Source organism: Crocuta crocuta, unplaced genomic scaffold, assembly GCF_008692635.1.
Source record: "Crocuta crocuta isolate KB4526 unplaced genomic scaffold, BGI_CrCroc_1.0 scaffold166, whole genome shotgun sequence".
NCBI classification, from domain to species: Eukaryota; Metazoa; Chordata; class Mammalia; order Carnivora; family Hyaenidae; genus Crocuta; species Crocuta crocuta.
This window is the reverse complement of record NW_027531018.1, coordinates 2,194,850-2,217,818: the sequence shown is the minus strand read 5'-3', so window position 1 is coordinate 2,217,818 and position 22,969 is coordinate 2,194,850. Positions and strand designations below refer to the sequence as shown.

The window sequence follows — 22,969 nt, the reverse complement described above, 5'->3', positions numbered from 1 at the left end:
AATACACAAACATTATACTTTGTTTAGACTCTACACTTTTTTTTTCCACGTAGATACCAAGAGCCACCAAAATTATGAACAACTGAAAAAATAAATGCTAAAGCAAACACACGGAAGGGAAGAGTCTGGGTAGCAGAAAAAGGGGAGACAGGGAGCAGAAAGTAAAAACTTCAGGCCAAAGAAAGCAAGGAAATCTGGCAGTCCGCCACAGCATAGTTTCCAAGAGTACATCAACACTCACCCTGCAATGAACAGGAGGCACATGAAAATGTCTAGCAGCTGTAAACACTGAATTCACCACGACCTCACTCTCCCTACTGGGGTTATAAGCGTAGAGAATCTTTGCTGCAGGGTGACCCAGGAACCTAGGAGGGGAACAAGGAGGAAGAAAAGCAATGTATTGTGTGGTTCTAAATATAGCTATCCATCCACCCATCCCTCCACCCACACACGCTGTATATATACTTTAATCCCAGAAAGCTGTTGGCGTTCATTAAAGTTAAAAGCAACAATTATGAAATCCTGTTAATTACTAAAACATTCAATCTACAAAAACTTTTTAAAGAATCCTCTCTTTTACAAGACACACTTAATGCCAACCAATGGTAACGCCTCACTGACTTTTGTGTTAGAAGAATTCAACACAAGTGGGCCATTAAATGCTTGCAAATACACAAGAGTATAAAATAGGTACTCACTCCGATTCAAATGAAAATACGTTTAGATAAGAAACTGTACTCAGAAAAACCCAGCTTTTTTCGGGTTGCTTCTCAGTAATAAGTTTAAAGAGGCTTTCTGGGGGAATGGATTTCAACTCACAAAGTGACTTTATCAAGTCTCATGTAAGGAAAACTTAATTGCTGCTAAAGACCATTCTTCTAAGAAAAATGAAAACTCAGCAGCACTTTCTAGCACTTGCTCTTATCCATTTAAATCATGAGTCTTGTGATGAGAGCTCTGGCTCCTCCCTCCACAAACAGGCACACACGAAAGTTTTATATAGGATTTCCAAACATTTGTGCACTGAGGTAAGAATGTGCTTTCCAGCAAACACCCTAACCGATGAGGATGCCCATGTTAATTCTTTATTTCCTCTGCTTTCTACCCGCAAGGCTAGCAAAGGAACGGAAGGGGAACAGAGCACGCTCTGGCCCACCTACGCTCCATCTTCCCCGGAATCATTTACCTCTGATTCCTACTGCCCAATACCAAATTCACTCCACTTAACTCACATTGTCATAAACAGAGAGCCAGTAAAAACTGCACTGAAGCTATTTCTCCGGTTTTAATGCCCTCAGTGGCAGACACCAAAACATACCGCTCTCCTATATATGGCCTAGAAGTAAAACTATATTCTAAATTCAGCAAAAAATTCATCTACCTTATGCTTGTGTTTCTCTGATTTTATTCTGATTTCTCTGACACCAGAATTGTGTGTTTTAAGGAAAATTCAGTGCGTGTGGTCTGTCTTACATGTACAGTGGGATTTCTAAACTATTTTATCACTGCCATCAAATCCCTCACATTCTCCTTCTAGCTTTTCCTCCTACTTTTTTTTCAAGATTTTATTTTTAAGTGATCTCTGCACCCAACATGGGGCTTGAACTCACGACCCCAAGATCAAGAATCACACGCTCTACCGACTGGGCCAGCCAAGCCAAGTGCAACTCCCTACCTCCCACTACTTTAAATCACAAGTATTGACTGAAGGTTTAATACGGCCAAAGTGTATTTTTAAAAATAGGTTCTTTACATCCAGTTATAAATAAAACGTGCATCAGTGTGATCAAAACCTTGTTTTGTTTTTTTGTTTTGTTTTGTTTTTAGTGTTCATAGCTAACACAACTAAAAATATTTTAGACTAACATGAGCACAAAGGGTCACCTCAGAGAGCCCTGCCTGGGGAGGGCTGGGCTCACATTTGTCTTTTTCCTTCCATTAAATTAAAAAAATAAAGATTTCCATGATTTTAAGTTTCAGGTAAATAATACAACTCAATCAGCAAAGTTATTAATACTTGTTCTCAATGCTTTATCTTCCATTTGTATAACTTTTTGAATATACAATTTTTAGTTTAAAAAAATACAAATGTTTCCCAGACAAAAACACATTAGAAAATCGTACTGCAAAACTACTACTCGAGGGAGCCCAGTGACTGAGTCTCCCAGAAACCTCAGCAGACCTGACCCAGACCTGGTTACCACTGGGCTATTTTTATTCTGTTTTTTAATTCTATTTTTAAAAGTGTTATGAGGATAAGAATTTCCTTCACGAGTGACAACTGGAAGGTACTCTATTAATTTAATACTACAAAAGAATGATTAAAATCTCTTAGGAATGATTAGCACTTTTAATCTCAGGACCAGTAGGATATTAACCCTTACAACAAATCCTACGAAGTGGGCAGAAGGCAGCTCCATGACAGGCTCCTGATTCTGCATCCCAGATGGAAACCAAAGCTATGAAAAGGGATGGGGTTTGCCCAAGGTCAACTTCAAAATAAACAATAGCAAAAGCTGAACAAGGGCAGTGAAGAAATTAGAACCCTTGGGCTGAAGTTTGAATCTAATGCCTATAAATTAGACCATTTGTTAAAAGTAAAGTAAAACTTGACTAACTTTAGAAGCATTCTAATTTAGACTACAGTTTGTTCTTATTGAGACTTTTTAAAGACTTCAGTAAAAATAATTTATTCCTTTAATCATATCCTAGANTGGTTCCATGTGAGAACAAAATTACGGCGCTTAAAAAAAAAAAAAAAAAAAGCATGGTATGTGCTGGCTTAGAAATGAGAAGACAATTTTGAGACTTATTCTGTCACTTCTACTGAAATGTCCTTGGGCAAAAATACATTACTTCTTAGCAAGAAATACATGAGCATCTGAAGTCCATGTTCAAATATAGAGATATCTGAAAATCACACACACACACACACACACACACACCCTCTCTGTCTCTGTCTCTCTGTGTGTGTGTCTCTTGGATAATACCTGCCTCCACTAATCTACTATCCTTACAGGATTGATATAAAACTCAACTGACAAGAGACATGATTGTACTTTGAGACCTATAAAGTACTACATACACAAAACTGAATCATCCAAAGATTATTTAAGTCTAAAATGGAGTGACCATTTTTGGGGGGCCTGGGGGGCCTCATTCGGTTAAGCATCCGACTCTTGGTTTCAGCTCGGGTCATAATCTTGCAGTTCATGAGTTCAAGCCCCACATCAGGCTCTGCACTGAAAGCAGAACCTGCTTGGGGTTCTCTTTCTCCCTCTCTCTCCTCTTCCCCTACCTGCTTTCTCTTTTTCTCAAAATAAATAAGTAAACTCAAAAAACAATTTTAATGTAGTAACCTTTTCAAATTAAAGATTTTAAACATTTGTTTTTCAACCTGCTTCCAGTTATCAGGACCAGAAACTGATGTATATAGCTAATTAACATATGTGGCTAATACATCCATACATCCATGTGCGTTGATCACAGAGTTTTTATCTTACCAAAGAGTAAATTTTTTATAGATAGCCAGCATCCTATGAACTGGAGTTGTTATCCCGATCTAACTGTACTTACTATATCCATCTTATTATATCTACCAATCTGTAATATGTATATTTTTAAAAGTAGGTCCTGCATTAAAATTTCTTTTTACAACAAAGACTCTTTACAATTTAAGTAAGATGATTTCTCAAAATTTGAAGCCAATGAGGTTTTATGATAAATTCAGCTTCGAGTGTTTCTCTACCTAACTGAAAAATGTAAAAAACTCAAACACCAAAAAGCAGACACCTAGAATCTCGTAAAGTCAGCAAGCTCCCCTCCCATTTTTATCTCTTCTTCCTTTTACAGAATATCCTTTAAAAGCTCAACAAGATACTTTTACATGTAAAATTCATTCTTCCTTCACCTTAGCGCTAACCTTTTGATGATCAGAAGGAAAGAGAAAGAAGGAAATCCAGATGAATAGAGGCGGGCACACCAGGAGACCACCCCTAACTCACCCCAGATGCTTTCCTATTACCACGCCTATTTCATTCCCATAACTTTTCTTGCAACTCAAAAAAGCTCTTCTAAAACTGAAGGGACGTTCCAGGCTGCTGAAATAAGCAGAGCTTTGACACCTGAAACACTCTTTCACCTCCGTACTTGAAACACTACTGACATGAAACTGCATCTATTCAGTGCTGCCATATTCTGCGTCCGGCGAGTTCAACATTTTAAGTTTCAAACTTCAAACACTTAAGTGTCACAGCCAAAAAGAGTCCTTAAGTCCCGTCTGCACAGCGTCATCGTGCTCTTTATTTCTCCAAGTTCCCAGATTAGCCCCACAACCGACACTCAGATCACATTCCCTTCATCTTAACAGTTCTTAACACGATGCACTCAGCTTATATGTGCTCTTCTCCACTTAACGTCTTTCCCAAGTCTTCATCGTGATAACTAATGTTTGTACAGTGCAACTGTAAATCCCACAGCATCACAAGCAGTAAAAACAAGCAAATGAATGTAATTAAAAGAATCCAGGAGCGCCTTGGTGGCTCAGTGGGTTAAGGGTCAGACTTTGGTTCAGGTCATGATTCATGAGTCTGAGCCCCACATCAGGCTCTGTGAGGACAGTGTGGAGCCTGCTTGGGATTTTCTCTCTCCTTCTTTCTCTCTGTTCCTTCCCTACTTGCAGTTATGCGTTTGCTCTCTCTCTCTCTCTCTCTCTTTCAAATAAAAAAGAAAAACAACTCAGAATCCATTAATATTTAGTGTTTTATATTATAAAATAACCTGATTTGCTGTAGAAAAACCAAGAGTTAATGTTGACTTATCAAATTCTAATCACTATAAAATATATTTGTTAAAATCTGAATAAATGGCTAAAACAATCTAATATTCTCCCTTTCACAAAAATATTCCTTTTAACAAGCCCCAAAATCAGTATCTCTTATGTTACTAATATACTTAAAATGTTCAACATTTTATATATAAATACATTTTAAATATATTAATATATTTTAAGTATATATATAATATTCTGAAAGCAAATAATGCAAATAAAACAAGTTATTAAAAATTATAAAGAAAAGATACTTACTGAATTCCAAAATCTAGAACTGATGGCTGAAAATGCAAGCCCTTTCCACTAAATAGTTTGTCTGAGAAGCTAAAAAAGAAAAGACAAGACAGATTATTTTTTGTTGCCGTTTTGAAACTTGAATGCTGAGTTAAGAGTATACACTTTGGCCAATGGCTATCACAAGATATAATTTTACTCTCCTTTAGATGAGTCTGAACTAGATCTTAAAATGTAAAAATTGAAGTCTAATATAATTCTATAGCTGCAAAAATTTAAGATACTTCTAGTTTATGGTTAGTATAACTTTGTATCAAAAGTACAGAATCTATAAGCATTCAACAAAAATTAAGAAACATTTCATTTTTAATAGACATTGAATTTAGGTTTCATTTCTGGATGAATTCAGATAATAGCACTCTTTTCACAAACTCCAAATCAAGAAAAGACATACATGTAAGGTGGTGGGGGTGAGTGGTTGGAGAGGGCAGGAGATCTGGCCTCTCACATAGTACCAGGGAGCGGGTGGGAGCAGAGGCAGGGCTGTCCCTGAATGCTGAAATCATCATCAAGTCTGTATTTTTAAGAATAATCATCACATAAAATCTCACATGACAGGTCACATTTTCAGCAGCTATTAACCAATTATGACGATTTTTCTTCAGAATCAAGATATATACCAAATTAACATATCAAAAAACATAATAAAGAAAACTAAAAAATTGATGCGTAACATTATAACATAATAACATGTATATATACATATACATAAATATAAAGACAGAAAATACACAATATGTGCATATGTGCTTATACACATGTGATTTATTATATACACCAAGAAACTATCAATGGTTGTGACATTTTAAAAGCCATATTTCCGAAACTATTGAACTTGACAAGCCCCTAATTGCAACATGTGTAGCTGTTTTCAAAGACTCCAGCGAGCTTTCTAAAATACCATCTTTCCATCATCTCCTCTCACCAAACTGCACCAAACATGGTCCCAAGATCGGTCCAGGAGAGGACATCTGAGTTTCAGAGCTGCTGTCCAGTAGAAGCTTTGTNCTTTTTTTTTTTTTTTTTTTTGAAGGTGCAAACAATATATAAACCAGAAAACCCCTTCCAAAATCCTCATTTCATAGGAAGGATCCTGACTGCAAGGTCTCCTTCCTCCCTCTACTTTTCTGCCCTATCTAAATCAAGGTGACATCTCAGTCTCCACCTGCCCAATTCCAACTTCTCTACTTGCGTTGAGCTTGAACAGAGAAGAGATATATTGTTTACTGGTCTCCCAGGACAGGACTAACTCCATGACTTGTGTCACAGAAAGGCCACTAACACACCCAGTTGCCTTCAGAAATGTTTTGAAGAGCCCCAGGAGGAGATGGATGTAAAGAAGTGCCAACATCACATGTGCCACAACCACCCCGCTCCAGATCGAGCTGGCCAGGGTTGAGCATTCCAGAAGAAAAAGAAAACGGGCAACTTCGCATGCCAAAAATTATGTTAGAAAAGTCAGGCTACTGTATAAGTAATAAGGAAAACAGTTAATGATAGTCTCTTCCTGTGTACCAAAAGTAGATTTATCATTAGATTTCACACCCAACTTCTGCATGCAGACAAGTTTTAAGGATTTAAGTAGTTCACTCAAGACTGCATAGCTATTAAGAGTCAAACCCAGAATTCCCATGCAGATCTGTCGACCCCAGAAATATGAAGCTGATATGGAGTGCAGGCCTATCCAAGTTCACAAGACCTACCCAAGGACCCAAGGCAGTCTAGCGGTTGTGTGAGGGTTCGAACTTCAGAGTGCGGACAAACTCAGAATGCCAGGCCCAAAGCCACCACTCTCTAGTCCTGAGCGGGTCAATCACTTAACTTCTTAAAAGTCTTAGCCTTATTATCTTAAAATGAAGATGACAACAGTATCTACCATGTAGTTATCCTGACATTAAAACGAGATAATAATGTCTTTGCTTCATGCCTGGCACATAGTTAAGTGCAATAAATATTAGATCATGTTACTAAGAGGAAGACTGTCATCTAACAAGAAAAGTAATGAGAACAGATGGAGAAGCCAATTACGCTGGAGTCAGAGCTGACCTGGGGATTTAAAAGTCCCAAATGGGTAGCAGTAATTATCTCTGAATAGAACAGATGAAATATAAACCTGCACCATCTCATATCACAACAGAGATTTTTAAATCTCACAATCAGAAAGTTTTACATACCCAACAAAAATCAAATATGTAAGGTCCAACCTAAAGCAAACTAGAAATAGATGAAATGCCTCTAACTTCAAAGAAAACTCTATTTCAACTCATTATGGAGAAGTAAAACCACGTCAATATTTCTTCTTAGAAGTCACAGAACAGATTCATCTTTCTCTTTGGTCAGTTTCAGCTCACTCAAATTTGGAAAGGAGATCAAGTTACAAGAAGATTTAGTATCTCGGTCTAAGGTTAAAAAGTTGGCACGCATAGATAAAACCATTTAGATGTAGGTACTGCCCTGGAGAATATTTGCATACATGCATATGTCCTCAAGTATTTGTTAAAGGCTTTAGGGGGAAGGGCACCTGGGTGGCTCAGTCAGTTAAGGGTCAGACTCTTATTTCAGCTCAGGTCCTGATCTCAGGGTCGTGAGACCAAGCCCCAAGTCGGGCTGAGTGTGGTGCCTGCTTGGGGTTCTCTCTTCCTCTCTGTCCCTCCCCTCCATCTCAAAAATAAATAAATATAGGGGCGCCTGGGAGGCTCAGTCGGTTAAGCATCCAACTTCGGCTCAGGTCATGATCTCATGGTTCGTGGGTTCGAGCCCCGTGTCAAGCTCTGTGCTGACAGCTAGCTCAGAGGCTGGAATCTGCTTCAGATTCTGTATCTCCCTTTCTCTCTGACCCTCCCCTGCTCATGCTGTCTATCTCTCTCAGAAATAAATTTTTTAAAAAAACCTTTAAAAATGTATAAAATAAACAAATATAAATAAAAATATAAAGCAAAAGTTCTTTAAAAAAAAAAAAAAAAGACGTTCGGGGGCAAGCTGCCAGAATTTAGTCAACTACAGATATCAACAAGCATCCTCAAATATCAGTGGTAGCTAAGAAATTATACTGTGTTTAAAGATGCCAAAGTTTTCACTTCCAAATTGATGACGTCAAAGTAACTTAAGCCTTAAGAGCTACAGCAATAAAAAAAAGAAACAAATTTCCTTCCCTTTTCTCCATTCATTCAAAAGTCAGCATTAACCATTTCGCATGTGTGCCCTTAATGCTGTGGATGCTTCTTTTACATACAGTTCACCTGGCCTCTTTCACTCTTCAGAATTCCCTTTGTGTGGCATAAAATAAACTTAGGCATCTTGTAAAGACAAATTAGAAAATTTTGCCACATATTTCTAGTGTTTACCCTTCCCCTACCAGAGCAAGGTAATTCTAAGGAAAAGCCCTTTATTAGAAGAGAAAATTAAAAGAGGACACATTTTGCTTCTGTAACAGGAGCGAGGCAGAGGAGAACTGGAGGTGACAGTAATCGGAGGTGAGGGGGCTCTTGTTTATATGGACCCCACCCCACACACTCTCTTTGCCCTTCTAAAGATGCCCACCTGCTGCAAAGAGTGGAATCTTCCCTCAGCGGCAGCAGAACATGTGGACAAGGAATCTACACATTATTTGGAAAGAATATCATCACCTAAGGTTACCTGACTTTTTCTCTTTTATCATCTTCTCTTTTTTTGGAAACTTCAGCTAACGTTTTTCCTCTGTATATAAAACAAAGAAACAGTTAAAAAACAAAATGGCTGGTATAAGAGAAAAGAAAATTTCTCTGGAAATGAGAAGAGCTTGGTTCAGGTCCCAGAAATGATATGAGCGCCCGTGTGACACCAGGCTTGCTTCTTCTTTGACAACTAGAAAGAGCTGGACCCGACTGTAAGGCTCTGGGATCCTTAGAAGAATGTTCAGATGCCCTGACTCCTTATTCCTCGGAAAATTAGATCTATCTGCTGGTATCAGACACACCCACTAAAAAATTCAGTCCAGTGACTTCAATAGGGAAACAAATTAACTATAGCCAACTGTTCAAGCCATTCATAAATGTCATCTAACCAAACACATTGTTCCAAACACAACACTCCATCTCCTGGAATGAGCAACAGGACCCAAGGACTGTGGACCAGGCCTCAATGGCTCTTGGCAATTCAGTAAGGACTTGCTGCATTGGGGGCAGGTTACCAGCCCTAGAAAGACCCTCCCCTCAAGGTTACAACCCAGGAAGCCAGACAAACCTCGGATGCTAACAAGCAAAACGCATAGATCAAGGAAGTTCAAAGGGAGGGACAGAAATCTCTGAAAAAAATCGGGAAAGGCTTAGGGTGGGGGGTGGAGGGAGCAGTGGCCTCATGGAACAGTTACCACAAATGGAAACTGAAGGAAGGCCACTTCAGTGAAGCGGATGGCAGGAGGGAAGACTCAAATGCTAAGGAAAGCACAGGCTGCATCTGGAGAACACCATCGAAGCAACCAAGACACGCTGGAAAGCTGGCGTGGAGCCTCTGAGTGGTGAAGTACAGAGCATAGAGCAAGGGTGGTGAGCATGGACAGTGAGGAAAGGAGGGGGCGGACAGGAAGGCGGCCGGCAATACGGTCTTACTGGGAGACAAGGATGGGATGTCAGACGCCACCACAACACGCCATGAAAACAAGTTTCGTGCACTGTGGCTCTGTGCTGGCTCTTACCCTTAAGGGAACCTAAAGATGTAACCCATCTCTGGAGAACACTGCAGTGTTTCAGAACAGGGCCTGCAGAGGCTAGTACAGTCCTTTCTGAACAGGTGAAAAATAACTTCACCTTCCAGCAAGGATTTGAGGAACAGTGACCACCTACAGAGAGGATGGAACTTGTCTGCTTTTCCACATTCCTAAACTGACTCGCTTCCATTTGCCTCTCAAAGCGCCAACACCTACAGCTGCAAATTCTTCTACTACCTCCAGAGCCTGGTGGCCAGGACCAGACTTTAGCCACTGGATGAGTACAAGGCCAAGAGGACTGGCTTCCCACACAGTCCACAGACCCTTTACTGCCTCAAGGAATGTAACAAAGGAGACCATAGCAAAATAACACCATAGTCTAGACTCTGAAGTATTCACGGAAAGACATGTTATGCTAATGAGCTACTTAGTGGGCTGTTCCCCTTAGAGTCAGGAGAATGCGAGTGCCCAACAGAGCCCAATGCTGGGACTGCTGTGAAACATCCACGGAGTTTACAAAGGTAGAGACTTGTGCACTGTGAATCCCCTTGGACTCTGAGAACACACACACACACACACACGCACGCACGCACGCACGCACACACGCACCAAATATTCCCAGGCACCCGGTGGGGATTTAGTACTTCTCCGTTATACAGCAGAACTGGGATGGAGCCCTGTGCAGATATAAGAAGCTGCAGCCTAGGGCAGCCCTTCCTGAAGCCTGCCCACAGTTAGACTGGCCCCTCCAGGGCAAGGCCTGCACAGTTAGCATGGACACTGCCCTAATCACTCCTGTGATCCAAGGGAACCCAGCCGCAGGGACTTCGGTGAAATGGCCCCAACCACATGATTTATGAAGCAAGTTCTATAACTACATGAGTTACGAAATTCTACATCATAATCTTAGTACTACAAGTTGCTTTCGGCTCTTCCTTTTAACTTAAAAAATATGTCTAGAAGTTTACTGAGGCAAATATGATAGACATAAGCACATCTGCCAAAGTCAGAACTGTCATTCTTCCTGGCAAAGTAACTACTGGCAGAGAACCACTTAAGGATGGAGGCAGAAACCAGTATTTTCCCTGATGAGTCCCCAGAGAGGAGGAGGTGTGGAGGGGAGTCATTTGGTGGAAGAGAAAAGTCCTTGGAGCTCTACCAGCAGTGGTCTGACAAAGGCACCCTCACTGACAATGGGTTATCTGGCACCTTAAACCAGCCCTGAATGTTGACGGCCAGGCCTTCCCAAGGCCAGGACAAAAGTCCTGCACACCAATCTATCCCTCGAGTTGCAGAGATGTTCTCCCATCTCACACTACCCAGGGACAAGGTGTTCCTTCTCTCCAAGATTAATGCTCGAAAGCCCCTTTCTGGATGGAACCTGGACTGCTTTCAGGCTCTTACCCACCCTGCCCTCTCCGGATTCTCAGCATCCCCTCCTGCTCTGTCTTTCTCCTCCATTTATATACAGGAGAGACTCATATTCCTGTCACCAGAGAAGGCCCTTTGAGCTGATTCAAGTCCTCTTCTTCCCTTCAGCTGTGGGTCAAAGTAGCAATGACAGCAAGTACACTTATTGAACACTTACAGCGCACCAGATGCTGTGCCCAGCACTTTGCTATCCTGTGTAATCCGAAGAACCCTGTGTGGGTACTATTATTATGCCATTTCCACACCCAAAGAAACAGACACTTTGAGCGTTTCAACAACTAGCCAACGCCCACTCCGCTGCTGGGTGGCTGAACTGGAATGAGCCCCTGGCTACACCGCCTCCCGTCCATGTCCCTGGGGTCCTGCCCCCACACTCTACCACAAATGCTCTTGCTGAGGTCATCAGTGAGAACAAGCTGGGAAGGCAAGTGCTGAGGTTACTCAATCTCCCCACTGGCCACTATCCTGAAGCGCCCCTCCTTGGTTTCTAGGAAATCTTGCCTAGTTTGCCTCCGCCCTTTGTGCTGTTACTTCTCATCTCCCTGTCAAGCTCTTCTCCCTCACATTACTGGCTCTTCCGCTCTCCCTAAAGTTGCTCTGGCCAGTCACACCTAACCCCTAGTTTTAACTATCACCAACAGGGTGATGTGTCCTATAAGGACACCTGTCATTTCTTTGTCCAGCTTCCATGTTTCCTTACTTCAATCACAGACCTCCCACTGTCATTCCTCCTGGATTTTGAAAGGGCCAATTACTAATTCCTCTAGTCCTGGATACTGGTATTATGACCCAGACTTGGCCAGTTTCACCTGCCTGAAGCAGGGCCTCAGGAGGTGACGCCACAAGGAAGGAAAGAAAATGGAGACTCGTTCTGGGGTAACCCAGGCAGCCAAGCAGCAGAGTGAGCATCAGGGACAGCAGTGTCCTTGGGGTCTGATTCCGTGGCACACTTCTAGCTGTGGTTCTATCCGCTAAGTCGCCTCTGCCATTCTTTGCTTTTCTGAGCCTGGTTCTTAAGTCTTCCTAGAGATTCTGAGAGCTGCCCAACATCTTTTCAATAAATTCCTTTTCTGCTTAAATCAGCCAGAGCTGGTTTCTGTGGTCTGACTGATTCATTTCCCAAGGCTGTGTATCTGTGGCCTGGACCCCTCTGCTGAGCTCCTGACTCGGGTTTCCAAATGTACCAGACACCATCCCGCAGATGGCCCACAGGCACATCCAAATGGAATCCGTGGTGGAGTTCAACGTCGCACCCAGACTCCTCATTGAATCACAGCACTGCACCGTGGTCTCCCTTATCCACAGTATTGCCTTCTGCAGTTTCAGTTGTCCACCATCGACCACGGTCCAGAAGCAGATAATCCTTCTTCTGATATACAGTCAAATGTCACTACTAGCCTCACATTAACCGAAAAGCCTACATACATCATTCACCTCACTTCATCTCATTAGGTAGGCATTTTATCATCTCACATCATCACAAGAAGAAGGGTGAAAGGAGTACACTAAGGTATTCTGAGAGAGATCACATTCATATAACTTATTATAGTATATTCTTATAATTGTTCTATTTTATTACTGTTGTTAATCTGCCTTTGTGCCTCATTTATAAATTAAACTTTATCAGAGGTATGTATGCTTAAGGAAAAAAAAAAACAGCACAACTGAACTTTGAACAACACAGGTTTGAACTGCGGAGGTCCACTTACACAGATTTTTTTTTCAATAAATACGGTACAGTACTGTAAATACACTCTCTTGCTTATTATTTTCTTGACATTTTTTCCCCTAGCTTACTTTATGGTAAGAACACAGTATATGATACATACAACATACAACTTGTGTTAACAGACGGCTTATGGTATCAGTAAGGCTTCCAGTCAACAGTAGGCTCTTTGTAGTTAAATTTCTGGGGAGTCAAAAGTTGTATGTGGACTTTCTGCACAAGGAGTAAATGTCCCTGGCCCCACGTTGTTTGAGGGTCAACTGTATAGACAGAGCTCTGTGCCACCCACAATTTCAGGCATCCACCGGGGCTCTTGGAATTTATCCTCAGAGGACACAGGGTCTACAGCATTCTCCTCTTGGTGAGGAACAGCCTACCTGCCCAACCCGGAGGCTTGCTGAGGTTCTGAGGACCCGGCTGGGACCTGGCACATTCACACCACTCAAATCTGTCCCCTCCTTCTAGTGACACTAATAGGACCTGATATTCAAAAGGCATTTGTGATAGTCTCATTTGTCAATATTCATTCCTCCTATATATTCTCTGTCCACAGTTCCTGGCTGACAGGTCCCCAAACCGTTGGAATCTCCCAAGTATTAAGGGTGACCAAGATGTCTTTTGTTATGTTAATGAACTGTGGACCCCAACCACGGTGGGGGTGCTGGTTGCAGGGGAATCAACCTTGTGATTAGAGACTTGGAACTTTCAGTCACCCCCCAAACTCCTCTGGGAGGGGAGAAGGGCAGGGCTGAAGGTTGATTCAACCAATGGCCAATGACTTAGTCTATCCTGACTGAGCAACAAAGCCTCCACAAAAAACCCAAGGGACTGGGTTCCTAGGGCTTCCAGGTTGGTGAATATGTAGAAACGCAGAAGTAGCGGGGCGTCTGGAGTGGGCATGGAAGCTCAGCGCCCCTTCCCCAGACTCTGCTCATTTATCTTCCTCTGGCTCTGGATTCTTACCCTGTATCATATCCTTTAATAAACTGGTGAACGTAAGTGTTTCCTAGAGTTCTGATAACCACTCTAGCAACTTGATCAAATCTAAGGAGAAGGTCACTGGAAATGCCCACCTGTAGCTGTCAGAGCTGGTGTCTGCCTTGGGGGTCCAGTGGGGAGGCTGGCTGACCCCTTAACCTGTGCAATCTCTGAGTGGGGGAGTATCAGAACTGAGCAGAATTCCTGGGACACCTTACTGCTGCTGTCCCAGAATTGTTTGGTGTTGTATGTGGGGGAACCCCAGTACACACTGAAATTGGGTCTGGGAACCCAAAAAGAGCATTACATTGCATCTCAAAGAATTTTAAAATCTATTATATTTANTAAAGAACTTCTTTTCCTAAGTGGTTAAATTTGCAAAAACTTAGAAAAGGAGAAACAAATACATAAATAAAAAGAAACAAAAAGGCTGGTAATTAAGTCCAAATTTCCTAACTCTTGTTCCAACTTATGCCTTAGTGCAATGTATGACTTCTCATCTATGGTTTAAAGAATTAACATCTTGGGGCGCCTGGCGGCTCAGTCGGGTAAGCTTCCAACTCTTGATTTCAGCTCAAGTCACAGTCCCACAGTGTATGGGTTTGAGCCCTGCATTGGGCTCTGCACTGACAGTGAGGAACCTACTTGGATTCTCTCTCTCTCTCTCTCTCTGCCACTCCTCTCTCAAAATAAATATTAAAAAAATAAAGATTTAACATCTTTTCCTAGATTCTACTACATGTTAAAATAATTAAATGTGATTTTTCAATCTGCAGAATACAAAATGCATTTTGCACTACCTTTCAGCTCTAGGAGGTTAGGATGGAAATGTAATTCAGTAGTAGATATCTCCAAGCAGCAACAGAGTTGGCCAGATGCTACATATCAGAAGAGGAAGCTAACGCAGAAATTCACATGAACACTAAGGGAACCAGGCAGACTAAGGATGAAGGACTTTTTCTAGTCAATCCCCGGTAGACAATGCAAGTTCATTCAGTACTGTGGCTATTTTTAGAAAACCAACTTTGAGCTCTCAAAGTGCCCATATAACTTTAGATATAAGTTCTCTGGACATGGACTAACTATTGTTTAAAGCTCATCGATAACCGTTTAAGCAAATGGATAGCTACACTTATTCACATTATAAAAGCAGCAGTGCCAAATATCTGACCATTGATTTCTTCCGTCTCCCTGCACTCAGATACTACAACAGCCAAGGCAGTGTGACCCAAGCCTCCAAAGATGGAGAAGAGGCCACCTAACTTTCATGTGCCTACAGTCCTGCATATAATACAATGTGGACCAGAGTTCATAAGAGGAAAAAAACAGTGTGAAGCAGGTTAGGAAAAGTGTTCTGGAATTGGTGGCATGGAGTAGGGCTTGTAAGGCTGGATATGCTGTCTTCAGGTAAAAATGGAGGAGGAATTCCAGACAATGGGACAAACACAAATGAGGGTACATGGACTACAAAGAAGCAAGTAAGGTAAAAACTGACATACATAAGACAATTTCTTGGACTTCTTGGTCGAAACTCTAAATGAAAGAATAATCCTATATAACTTCAAATCCCAGGACATTTTAATTCAAACACAATGAGCTGGTTTTATTTTTTATTTGTTTTTTTAATGTTTATTTATTTTTGAGACAGAGAGAGAGAGACAGAGTAGGGTACGGGCAGAGAGAGAGAGGGAGACACAGAATCCAAAGCAGGCTACAGGCTCTGAGCTGTGAGCACAGCGCCCAAGGCAAGGCTCAAACTCACCAACCTAGAGATCATGACCTAAGCTGGAATCAGATACTCAACTGACTGAGCCACCCAGGCGCCCCCAATTTATTTTTTTTAATCTTAATGTCAGCAATATATCAAAATAATCTTCAGGCAATTACAAAGACTATTAGCAATACTGTTGGAAAACCGTACAGAAAAATGTCTACACTGTTTAACTGTTCCTTGAACGACCAGCCTCACAACCTTCTTGGCCAGAGCAAGTGAAAGACTCGCGGTGTCAGCTTACTGGGAAGGACATGGCAATTGCTAGTCTTGTACAATACTAACTTGTGTGTCCAGGCATTCCTGTTTCTCAGGATACCTGGACCACATGTTACTATTCAACAAGGTCAAGTCAAGAAAAGAAGGAAGGAAGGAAGGAAGGAGAGAAGGAAGAGAAAGAAAGAGAAAAAGAGAAAGAAAGAAAGAAAGAAAGAAAGAAAGAAAGAANAAGAGAAAAAGAGAAAGAAAGAAAGAAAGAAAGAAAGAAAGAAAGAAAGAAAGAAAGAAAGAAAGAAAGAAAGAGAAAAAAAGAAAGAAAGAAGAGAGAGAGAGAAACAAAGAAGAAAAAAGCCCAATGCCCTCTGAATATTTTTTTAATGTAGCAGAAGCTCTTTTAATCGGACTGTCAAGCTGCGCACTAAACACACTAGCATACACCACACACTTGCCCACAGAGCATAACTTCCTACTGCCAAGTTCACTTCTTGTATGATATAATCCCACTGTCAGGATGGCTTAAAAGCTGATTTTTCTCGTGTGAAACCCAAGTCATACTGACAACAGAGAAACCAAATGAGAATGTTCCCAGAAAGACAAGTATTCCTTAATACAAATCAGAGAGGCTGGCTTCTTTTTTTCCCTAAGGATAGGGAGCCTGGGGGTGGTAACTTAAAAATGTGTTGTCATAAACCATCTTCCCTCGAGAAATAATGGTAAAGGTTTCAAGGTTTCTTTCCCAGGGAAATCCCTGTGTGACAGGGATTGTTCTCTTGCTCTTAACATCTCTTCTCTCCCTCTTTCATAGAATTTTTGGCCAGGCACATTTCCCGGGCTCCCTTGCAGCTGGGTATGGCTGTGGGACCAAGTTGCAACAAATTGGAAGCAAGCTGAAGCATTGGGCGGCAACTTCCAGAACCCTCTGGTCCTCCTTCCTCCCATCTGCTGCCACGAACACAAAAGTCTCCACTTCGCATCCTGAATACCAGACCCAGTATCCCAGAAAAGGCAATGTGGTGATCTGGAGGGGGAGCAGGGGTCCCTACAGACTTCCTGGAGCCAGGGGATGCATATGTCCAGACTCTCACAGGCAGGAGAAAATGTGATCTTGTCTTAAACCACTGAAATGTAACTGTTACCTAAAAATTTACCTTTAACTGAAATAGCTTCTCACCCTTTTCTAAGGCCACAAGCTGCAGGGGGCACTGCTCAATAGAATGAATGCTATGTAGCTTCCCCATCTTTCCAGCCTCTGCTGGCCCTGGGGGACATGGGTTCCAGTGGCGTCGGCCTTCCATGTGGTCCAGACCCAGAGCTTCCCCCCAAATCAGGAGGCTATGTGGTTAAGCAATAAATGTAACCCAACCGTGATGGTAAAACAAAGCAAATTCTAAGAAAGGATGGCTCCTGGCTGCCTTTAACTGGGAAAAGCCACTGACTGTGGTAGTAGCCTCTGGGGGCATTGTTCACAAGCTGGTGTAAATTGACAAATGCTTGTCGATGAACTGCTTTTAGGACTGACCACACGGAAACTACCTCCTAGTTTAGAACCTGTGGTTCTGCCTCTTAACCACACACGAAGGGACAATCCCACGCAGGGATCTGAGAGGACCTCTGTGACACACTTCAGGGAACTCAGGGCAGGAAAGTATTCCATGCCAATGTGAGCACACCAGAAATATGAGGCGCCAGAAGGAACACACAGGTGTTCTGACCTCCTAGGAAGAAGTCTGAGAAGGGGCCTTCCCAGTACGAGCACGTAACACCACTTACGTTGCAGTGAAGGCAAAGAATTAAGATTATGTGGCTTTTCATAGCCTGCTTGAAATACACTTAATTCTTGACCAATACTGCCTCCTTCCCCTGGGATGGATGACAGGAACCCTACAATGGAAAGCAACCACCTTCCTGCTCTACTCAAGGTCATTTGACATGGTGATAAACTGCAGAGCTCTTGCAAAACCAGAAGGGGAAGAACGGGGAAGACGGGGTCCTGTTTCCTACTCTGTCTTAGGAGAAGAGAGTCCAAAGAAGGTTTTAGCAGTGAAAAGAAGCTTGTGTCATTCCCAGGGCCTACAGGTGACCAGATCCCAATCAGAAACCATCCCACAAGAGAAAGATGAGTAAAGAGACCACCTACTGCTCCTGTTACCAGAATTTCAGTCTCCACTACTATAAAATTAAGGTAACACCGAAGATCCTCTGTGAGGATTAAAAGCAATGTGTATGTAAAGAGCTTGCAAAGTACCCAGCCGAGTGTCTGCCCAGGGAGTAGAGAGGAGTGGCAGTTCTAAGGTCAGCAGAAAAGCAAAGTAGTAAAGACTGATCTTCTGATTTCTATAGACTTCCAGAGTAAAAAATCAGGACAAGGCTAAAAAGTGTCCATTTTAAAAATTTAATTTACTGGGGGGAGGCAGGCAGGCAGGATGCCTCCAACTTAATCCAAGGGAGCTGACAGCTCTAGGCTGCACTCCCTGGAACAGCAGCGAAGGAGCAGGAGCCTCCCTCTCAGTTCAGCCCAGGGAATTTAATTGTTCTTAATTATACAGGCGCCACTCATATGCAAATAGCGTGTGAAGGGTTTTCCTTTTAAATTGTAATTTTGCTTTCAAAGCCTCAGGCACTGAAGTGTTATTGCTGAAGATGTCACAGAAGAAAGGGTGGGCCTGGTGGTCACTCCAGCCCAGGAGAGAGGCCCCTCTTCACAGACCTTCCTTCCCTTTGTCTGGCTCTGCAGGCTCGCTACCCTCCTGCTGGCCGACTTGCCCCAGCCTGGCAGCCCGGTTCAGCTTTGGTTGCGGCCCAGCTCTTCTCAAACATCTCCCTCTCTCCTTCTAGCATTCTCCATCCCCAGACAAAGCACAGGATGAATCCAGTGCAGACTCCAGAGCCCAGCAGAGAAGCCAGAGGGAAGCAAAGATCAGCTGGTGGTAACCACTCAACTTTTGCCCAGGAACACCAATTCCACAAGTGGAGCCCTCCAGTAAAAACTGTGTTTCAGGGTGCCTGGGTGGCCCAGTCTGTTAAGCGACTGACCAGCTCAGATCATGATCTTCTGGTTCATGAGTTGGAGTCCCACAGCAGGCTCTGCTGACAGCTCAGAGCTTGGAACCTGCTTCAGATTCTGTGTCTCCCTCTCTCTCTGACCCTCCCCAACTTGTACGCGCGCACTCGCTCTTGCATGCTCTCTCTCTACAAATGCTTTTTTAAAAAACTGTGTTTCAAAGATGATAGCGCCATGAAAACAAATCTTGCCAACAAGTAAGTAAAAGGAAACAAAACGGTCATGTGCTGCATGACTACAAGTAAAAATTATACAGAGGAACATGAGAAGGCAATTATCAAAATATTAACGGCAATATGAGAATGGGTGGGATGTCGGGAACATCTCCCTTTCCCCTGATTTTCCAACATTGGTAAGTGGCCTGATGTCTCTAAGAATATTAAAAATTTTCTGTTATGTGCTTTTAGAAAACTCAAGAGCCACAGGAAGTTACCTTCCTTTTAAATATTACTTGTAATCATTTCTTTTTATCAATTCAAGGAACACATTTCCACATTTATAAGCTACTTAGAAAGCTAACAAAAATTTCAGTACCTAACTCACTGTTACTTTTCAGTCTCTGTGGACTCCTCTTCCTCCACCGGGTCTTTAAGATAGAGACGCCCAGGCTCTGGGCTTCTCTCTCGCTCCCATACACCCTCACTTGCTGATCTGGTACAATCTCAGGCTCCAGCATCACCTCAAATGTATGCCTCTGGTCCAGTCCTCTCCCCAGTCCTAGCCCTCTGGCTGCCCACCCATAGGTCGACTGGACGTCTACAAGACATTAAAAAAGAAAAAGTCTAAAGCCAAACTCTTGACCTTACCCCAACTCTATCCATAGGCATCTCAGCTCAGGTGTTCAAGCCAATAATCTTGGAATCATCCTAAAATTCTCCACCTTATACCCCATATCAATCTGTTGGAAATCTCGTGAGCTCTGCTTTCACAGCGCATCCAGAAGCCCACCACCTTTACCCACCCCCCTGCTGTCCAGGACCCCCATCTCCCTGATGTCTTGATTACTGACTCCAAGGGCCTCAGCTGCTCTCCTTGCAGTCCAGGCTGGACACCTGGCTTTCTAAATCTACTTCAGATCCTGTCACTGTACTCTGCTCAAAACCCCTCAAAGACTGCCCACTTCAAAGGCCTCACAAGAACTCTGCACCGTGCTCCACTGGGTAGGTAACCTCGCTGCCTTCACTTCCCTCCCCTCTGTGATACATACTCGTTCTTCTCTGTGAACACTCTGGCAGTGGTTCCCACCTTAAAGGCCTCTATACTGGCTGTTCTCTCAGACAGCCTCATGGCAAACTCCCTTAGTTCCTTCAAATCTGAGTGAAATATCTCCCTTTTATTTAATATGCAAAATCTGAATGAAATCTCTCCCTTTTAATAAGCCTCCTCCACATCCTAATGACAGCTCCCACCCCACCCACCATCCTCATCTTTTTCTTTCCTTTCCCTAGTTTTAACTTCCTCCATTCCGTGTATTGTCTTCAAACATCCATTAGGGGTTTTTTTTTAGTGTTTATTTATTTACTTTAAGAGAGAGAGAGAGCATTAGAGTGCAAGAGCAGGGGAGGGGAAGAAAGAGAGGGAGAGTGAGAGAATTCGGAAGCAAGCCCTGCATTGACAGCACAGAGCCCCATGTGGGGCTCAAACCCATGAAGTGTGAGATCATGACCTGAGCTGAAATCAAGAGTCAGATGCTTAACCAACTGAGCCACCAGGTGCCCTAAACATCCATTTGTTTTACTTGTTTATTGTACTTAGGTTTGCCCTGCCATTCCCATAGCCTATCTGATGGCATGTTTCACCAGCACAGGGATTTTGGTCTGTCTTGTGTGCCAATGTGTCTGAAGCATTTAGAACATAGTTGCTGAATAGAATTTGTTAAGTAAAAGAAAAACTTTTCAATCAATGCCATAAATTCATAAAATCACAATTCAGGCCTCGGAATATCTTTTTTTTTTTATGTTTTTATTTATTTCTAGGAGAGAGAGAGAGAGAGACAGCGTGAGCAGGGGAGGGTCAGAGAGAGAGGGAGTCACAGACTGAAACAGGCTCCAGGCTCTGAGCTGGCAGTCAGCACAGAGCCTGACGTGGGGCTCGAACCCACGAACCGCGAGATCATGACCCAAGTGAAAGTCAGATGCTTAACCGACTAAGCCACCCAGGCGCCCCTCAGAATATCTTTTTAATTACCCAGTATAAAGTCAGCCTCACCACAACACAGCAGTACCACAGAGTCATTAAAAAAAAAGTTCCCCAAATTTCAATTTACACCTTTACCAAGTGTAATTTTAAGAGAAAGAAAGAAAGAAAGAAAGAAAGAACGAAGATGTATAGAACAGTATTAAAAACCAGTGGCAGGTAACTTGTATTTTTTATTCACCTTAAAAAAAAAAATCAGACCTAGTCATGTCAAGTGTATGCAGATTAGAGGACTTACTAAATTACAGATGCGATAATTGTTAAAATGTCAAGATAACTAAGAAATTTAAAAAACAGAGACGATACTGAACTATTGAGAATAATAAGGCACTGGATCAGGCACTGAACGTCATGGAAGAGGTAAAGCTAGAGATGTACTTTGTGAACCTTTGGAGGAGGAGAATCTTGCAGAAGGCAGCATCCAGGGTGAGGGCCTGGTTCAACTCTCTGATAACCATCTGAATCAGCATCACTGGTTATTACAACATGCCTGGGACGGCTGTTTTGGTTCCACTGCTTGAATGAGTAGACTGGTAATCCCCAAACCTACAGTATTTATAAATACCAGTTACACAAAGCGCACGGCAAACTGAGGTGAGCCCTGGGACCAGACTCTCAGCCTCACTTCTGCTACCACAGCTACAGCCCTGATTTAGCACCAGTGGGGGGCCAATGTGTACTCCAGCCCCATGATAGTCCTCCAGCTATAATGGGGGCAAATGCGGCCAACTGGGGGGGATAAAAGGTCTGACAGATGGCGGGAGAATCCCTAAGTTCACCTACTCCTTGAAGCCAACAACCCTCCTTCTTCCAGGTTATAAGAGTTAACAAATTCCTGGGGCACCTTGGTGGCTCAGTCAATTAAGGGTCAGTCTTTGGCTTAGGTCATGATCTCGCAGTTCGTGAGTTTGAACCCCGAGTCAGGCTCTGTGCTCACAGCTCAGAGTCTGGAGCCTGGAGCCTGCCTTGGATTCTGTGTCTCCCTCTCTCTCTCTCTGCTCCCTCTCAAAAATATTTTCTAAAACTTTTAACAAAAATTTTAAAAAAGAGTTAACAAATTCCTTGTAACGCTTAACCAAGTGATTGGAGTCTGTCACTTGAGGCTGAAAAGGTCCCAACTAGTAGTCAGACGAACCCAGTAACTAAAATATAATTCACGAGGTTGGGTTCAAAAGTCAGAAAAGCAAGTAACCTTTAACCTTTGGAACATTAAAATATATTTTATGACTGTTATGAAAACACATGCTTTCTGAGAAATAGGATGGTTCTGCAGAAGGCCCAAGATAATTTGCACCCCCGCCAAATAAAGGCAGAAAAGTGTCTCTTAAAAAGTGCAAACTACCTTTTCTTTAAAAAAAAAAGAAAAAAAAAAAAAAGGACCAACAGCTTCTGTTAAGAGGGACAGAAATGTTCTAAGATTAGATTGTGGTGATGGCTGCACAACCTTACAGATTAAAAACAGTGAATTGTGTCCTTTAAATGGGTGAATTGGATGTTATAGGAATTTTATTTTAATAAGGCTGGTTTTTTTTTTTTAAAAGAGTAGCAACCACACAGTGCCATCCTCCTAATTCAATCATTCTGTCAGGATTCAGTATAGCACAGGAGGCCATTTCTGCAGACGCATCTTCTCAAACATGTAACCATACAAGCCCTAGAAGCTCATTTCCTTTCTGTGCACACAGATGCTTCTCATACATAATGAAAATGCCATATGCAGATGCATCTGATTAGCACCATCCACATTTCCCATCATCATGCCGCACTTGGGGAGCTGC

At 42.4% G+C, this 22,969-nt stretch overlaps 1 protein-coding gene across 1 annotated transcript in view; it reads right to left on the bottom strand.

The window, feature by feature from the left end:
- TMEM131L (transmembrane 131 like) overlaps nucleotides 1-22,969 on the bottom strand; it is a 171,360-nt gene that overhangs the window by 86,803 nt on the left and 61,588 nt on the right. The window contains exons 5-6 of the mRNA XM_077770960.1: nucleotides 5,087-5,155; nucleotides 242-365 (exon numbers count right to left, since the gene is read on the bottom strand). Of these exons, the coding sequence (XP_077627086.1) occupies nucleotides 242-365; nucleotides 5,087-5,155 (193 nt within the window). The remainder of the gene's footprint in view (nucleotides 1-241; nucleotides 366-5,086; nucleotides 5,156-22,969) is intronic.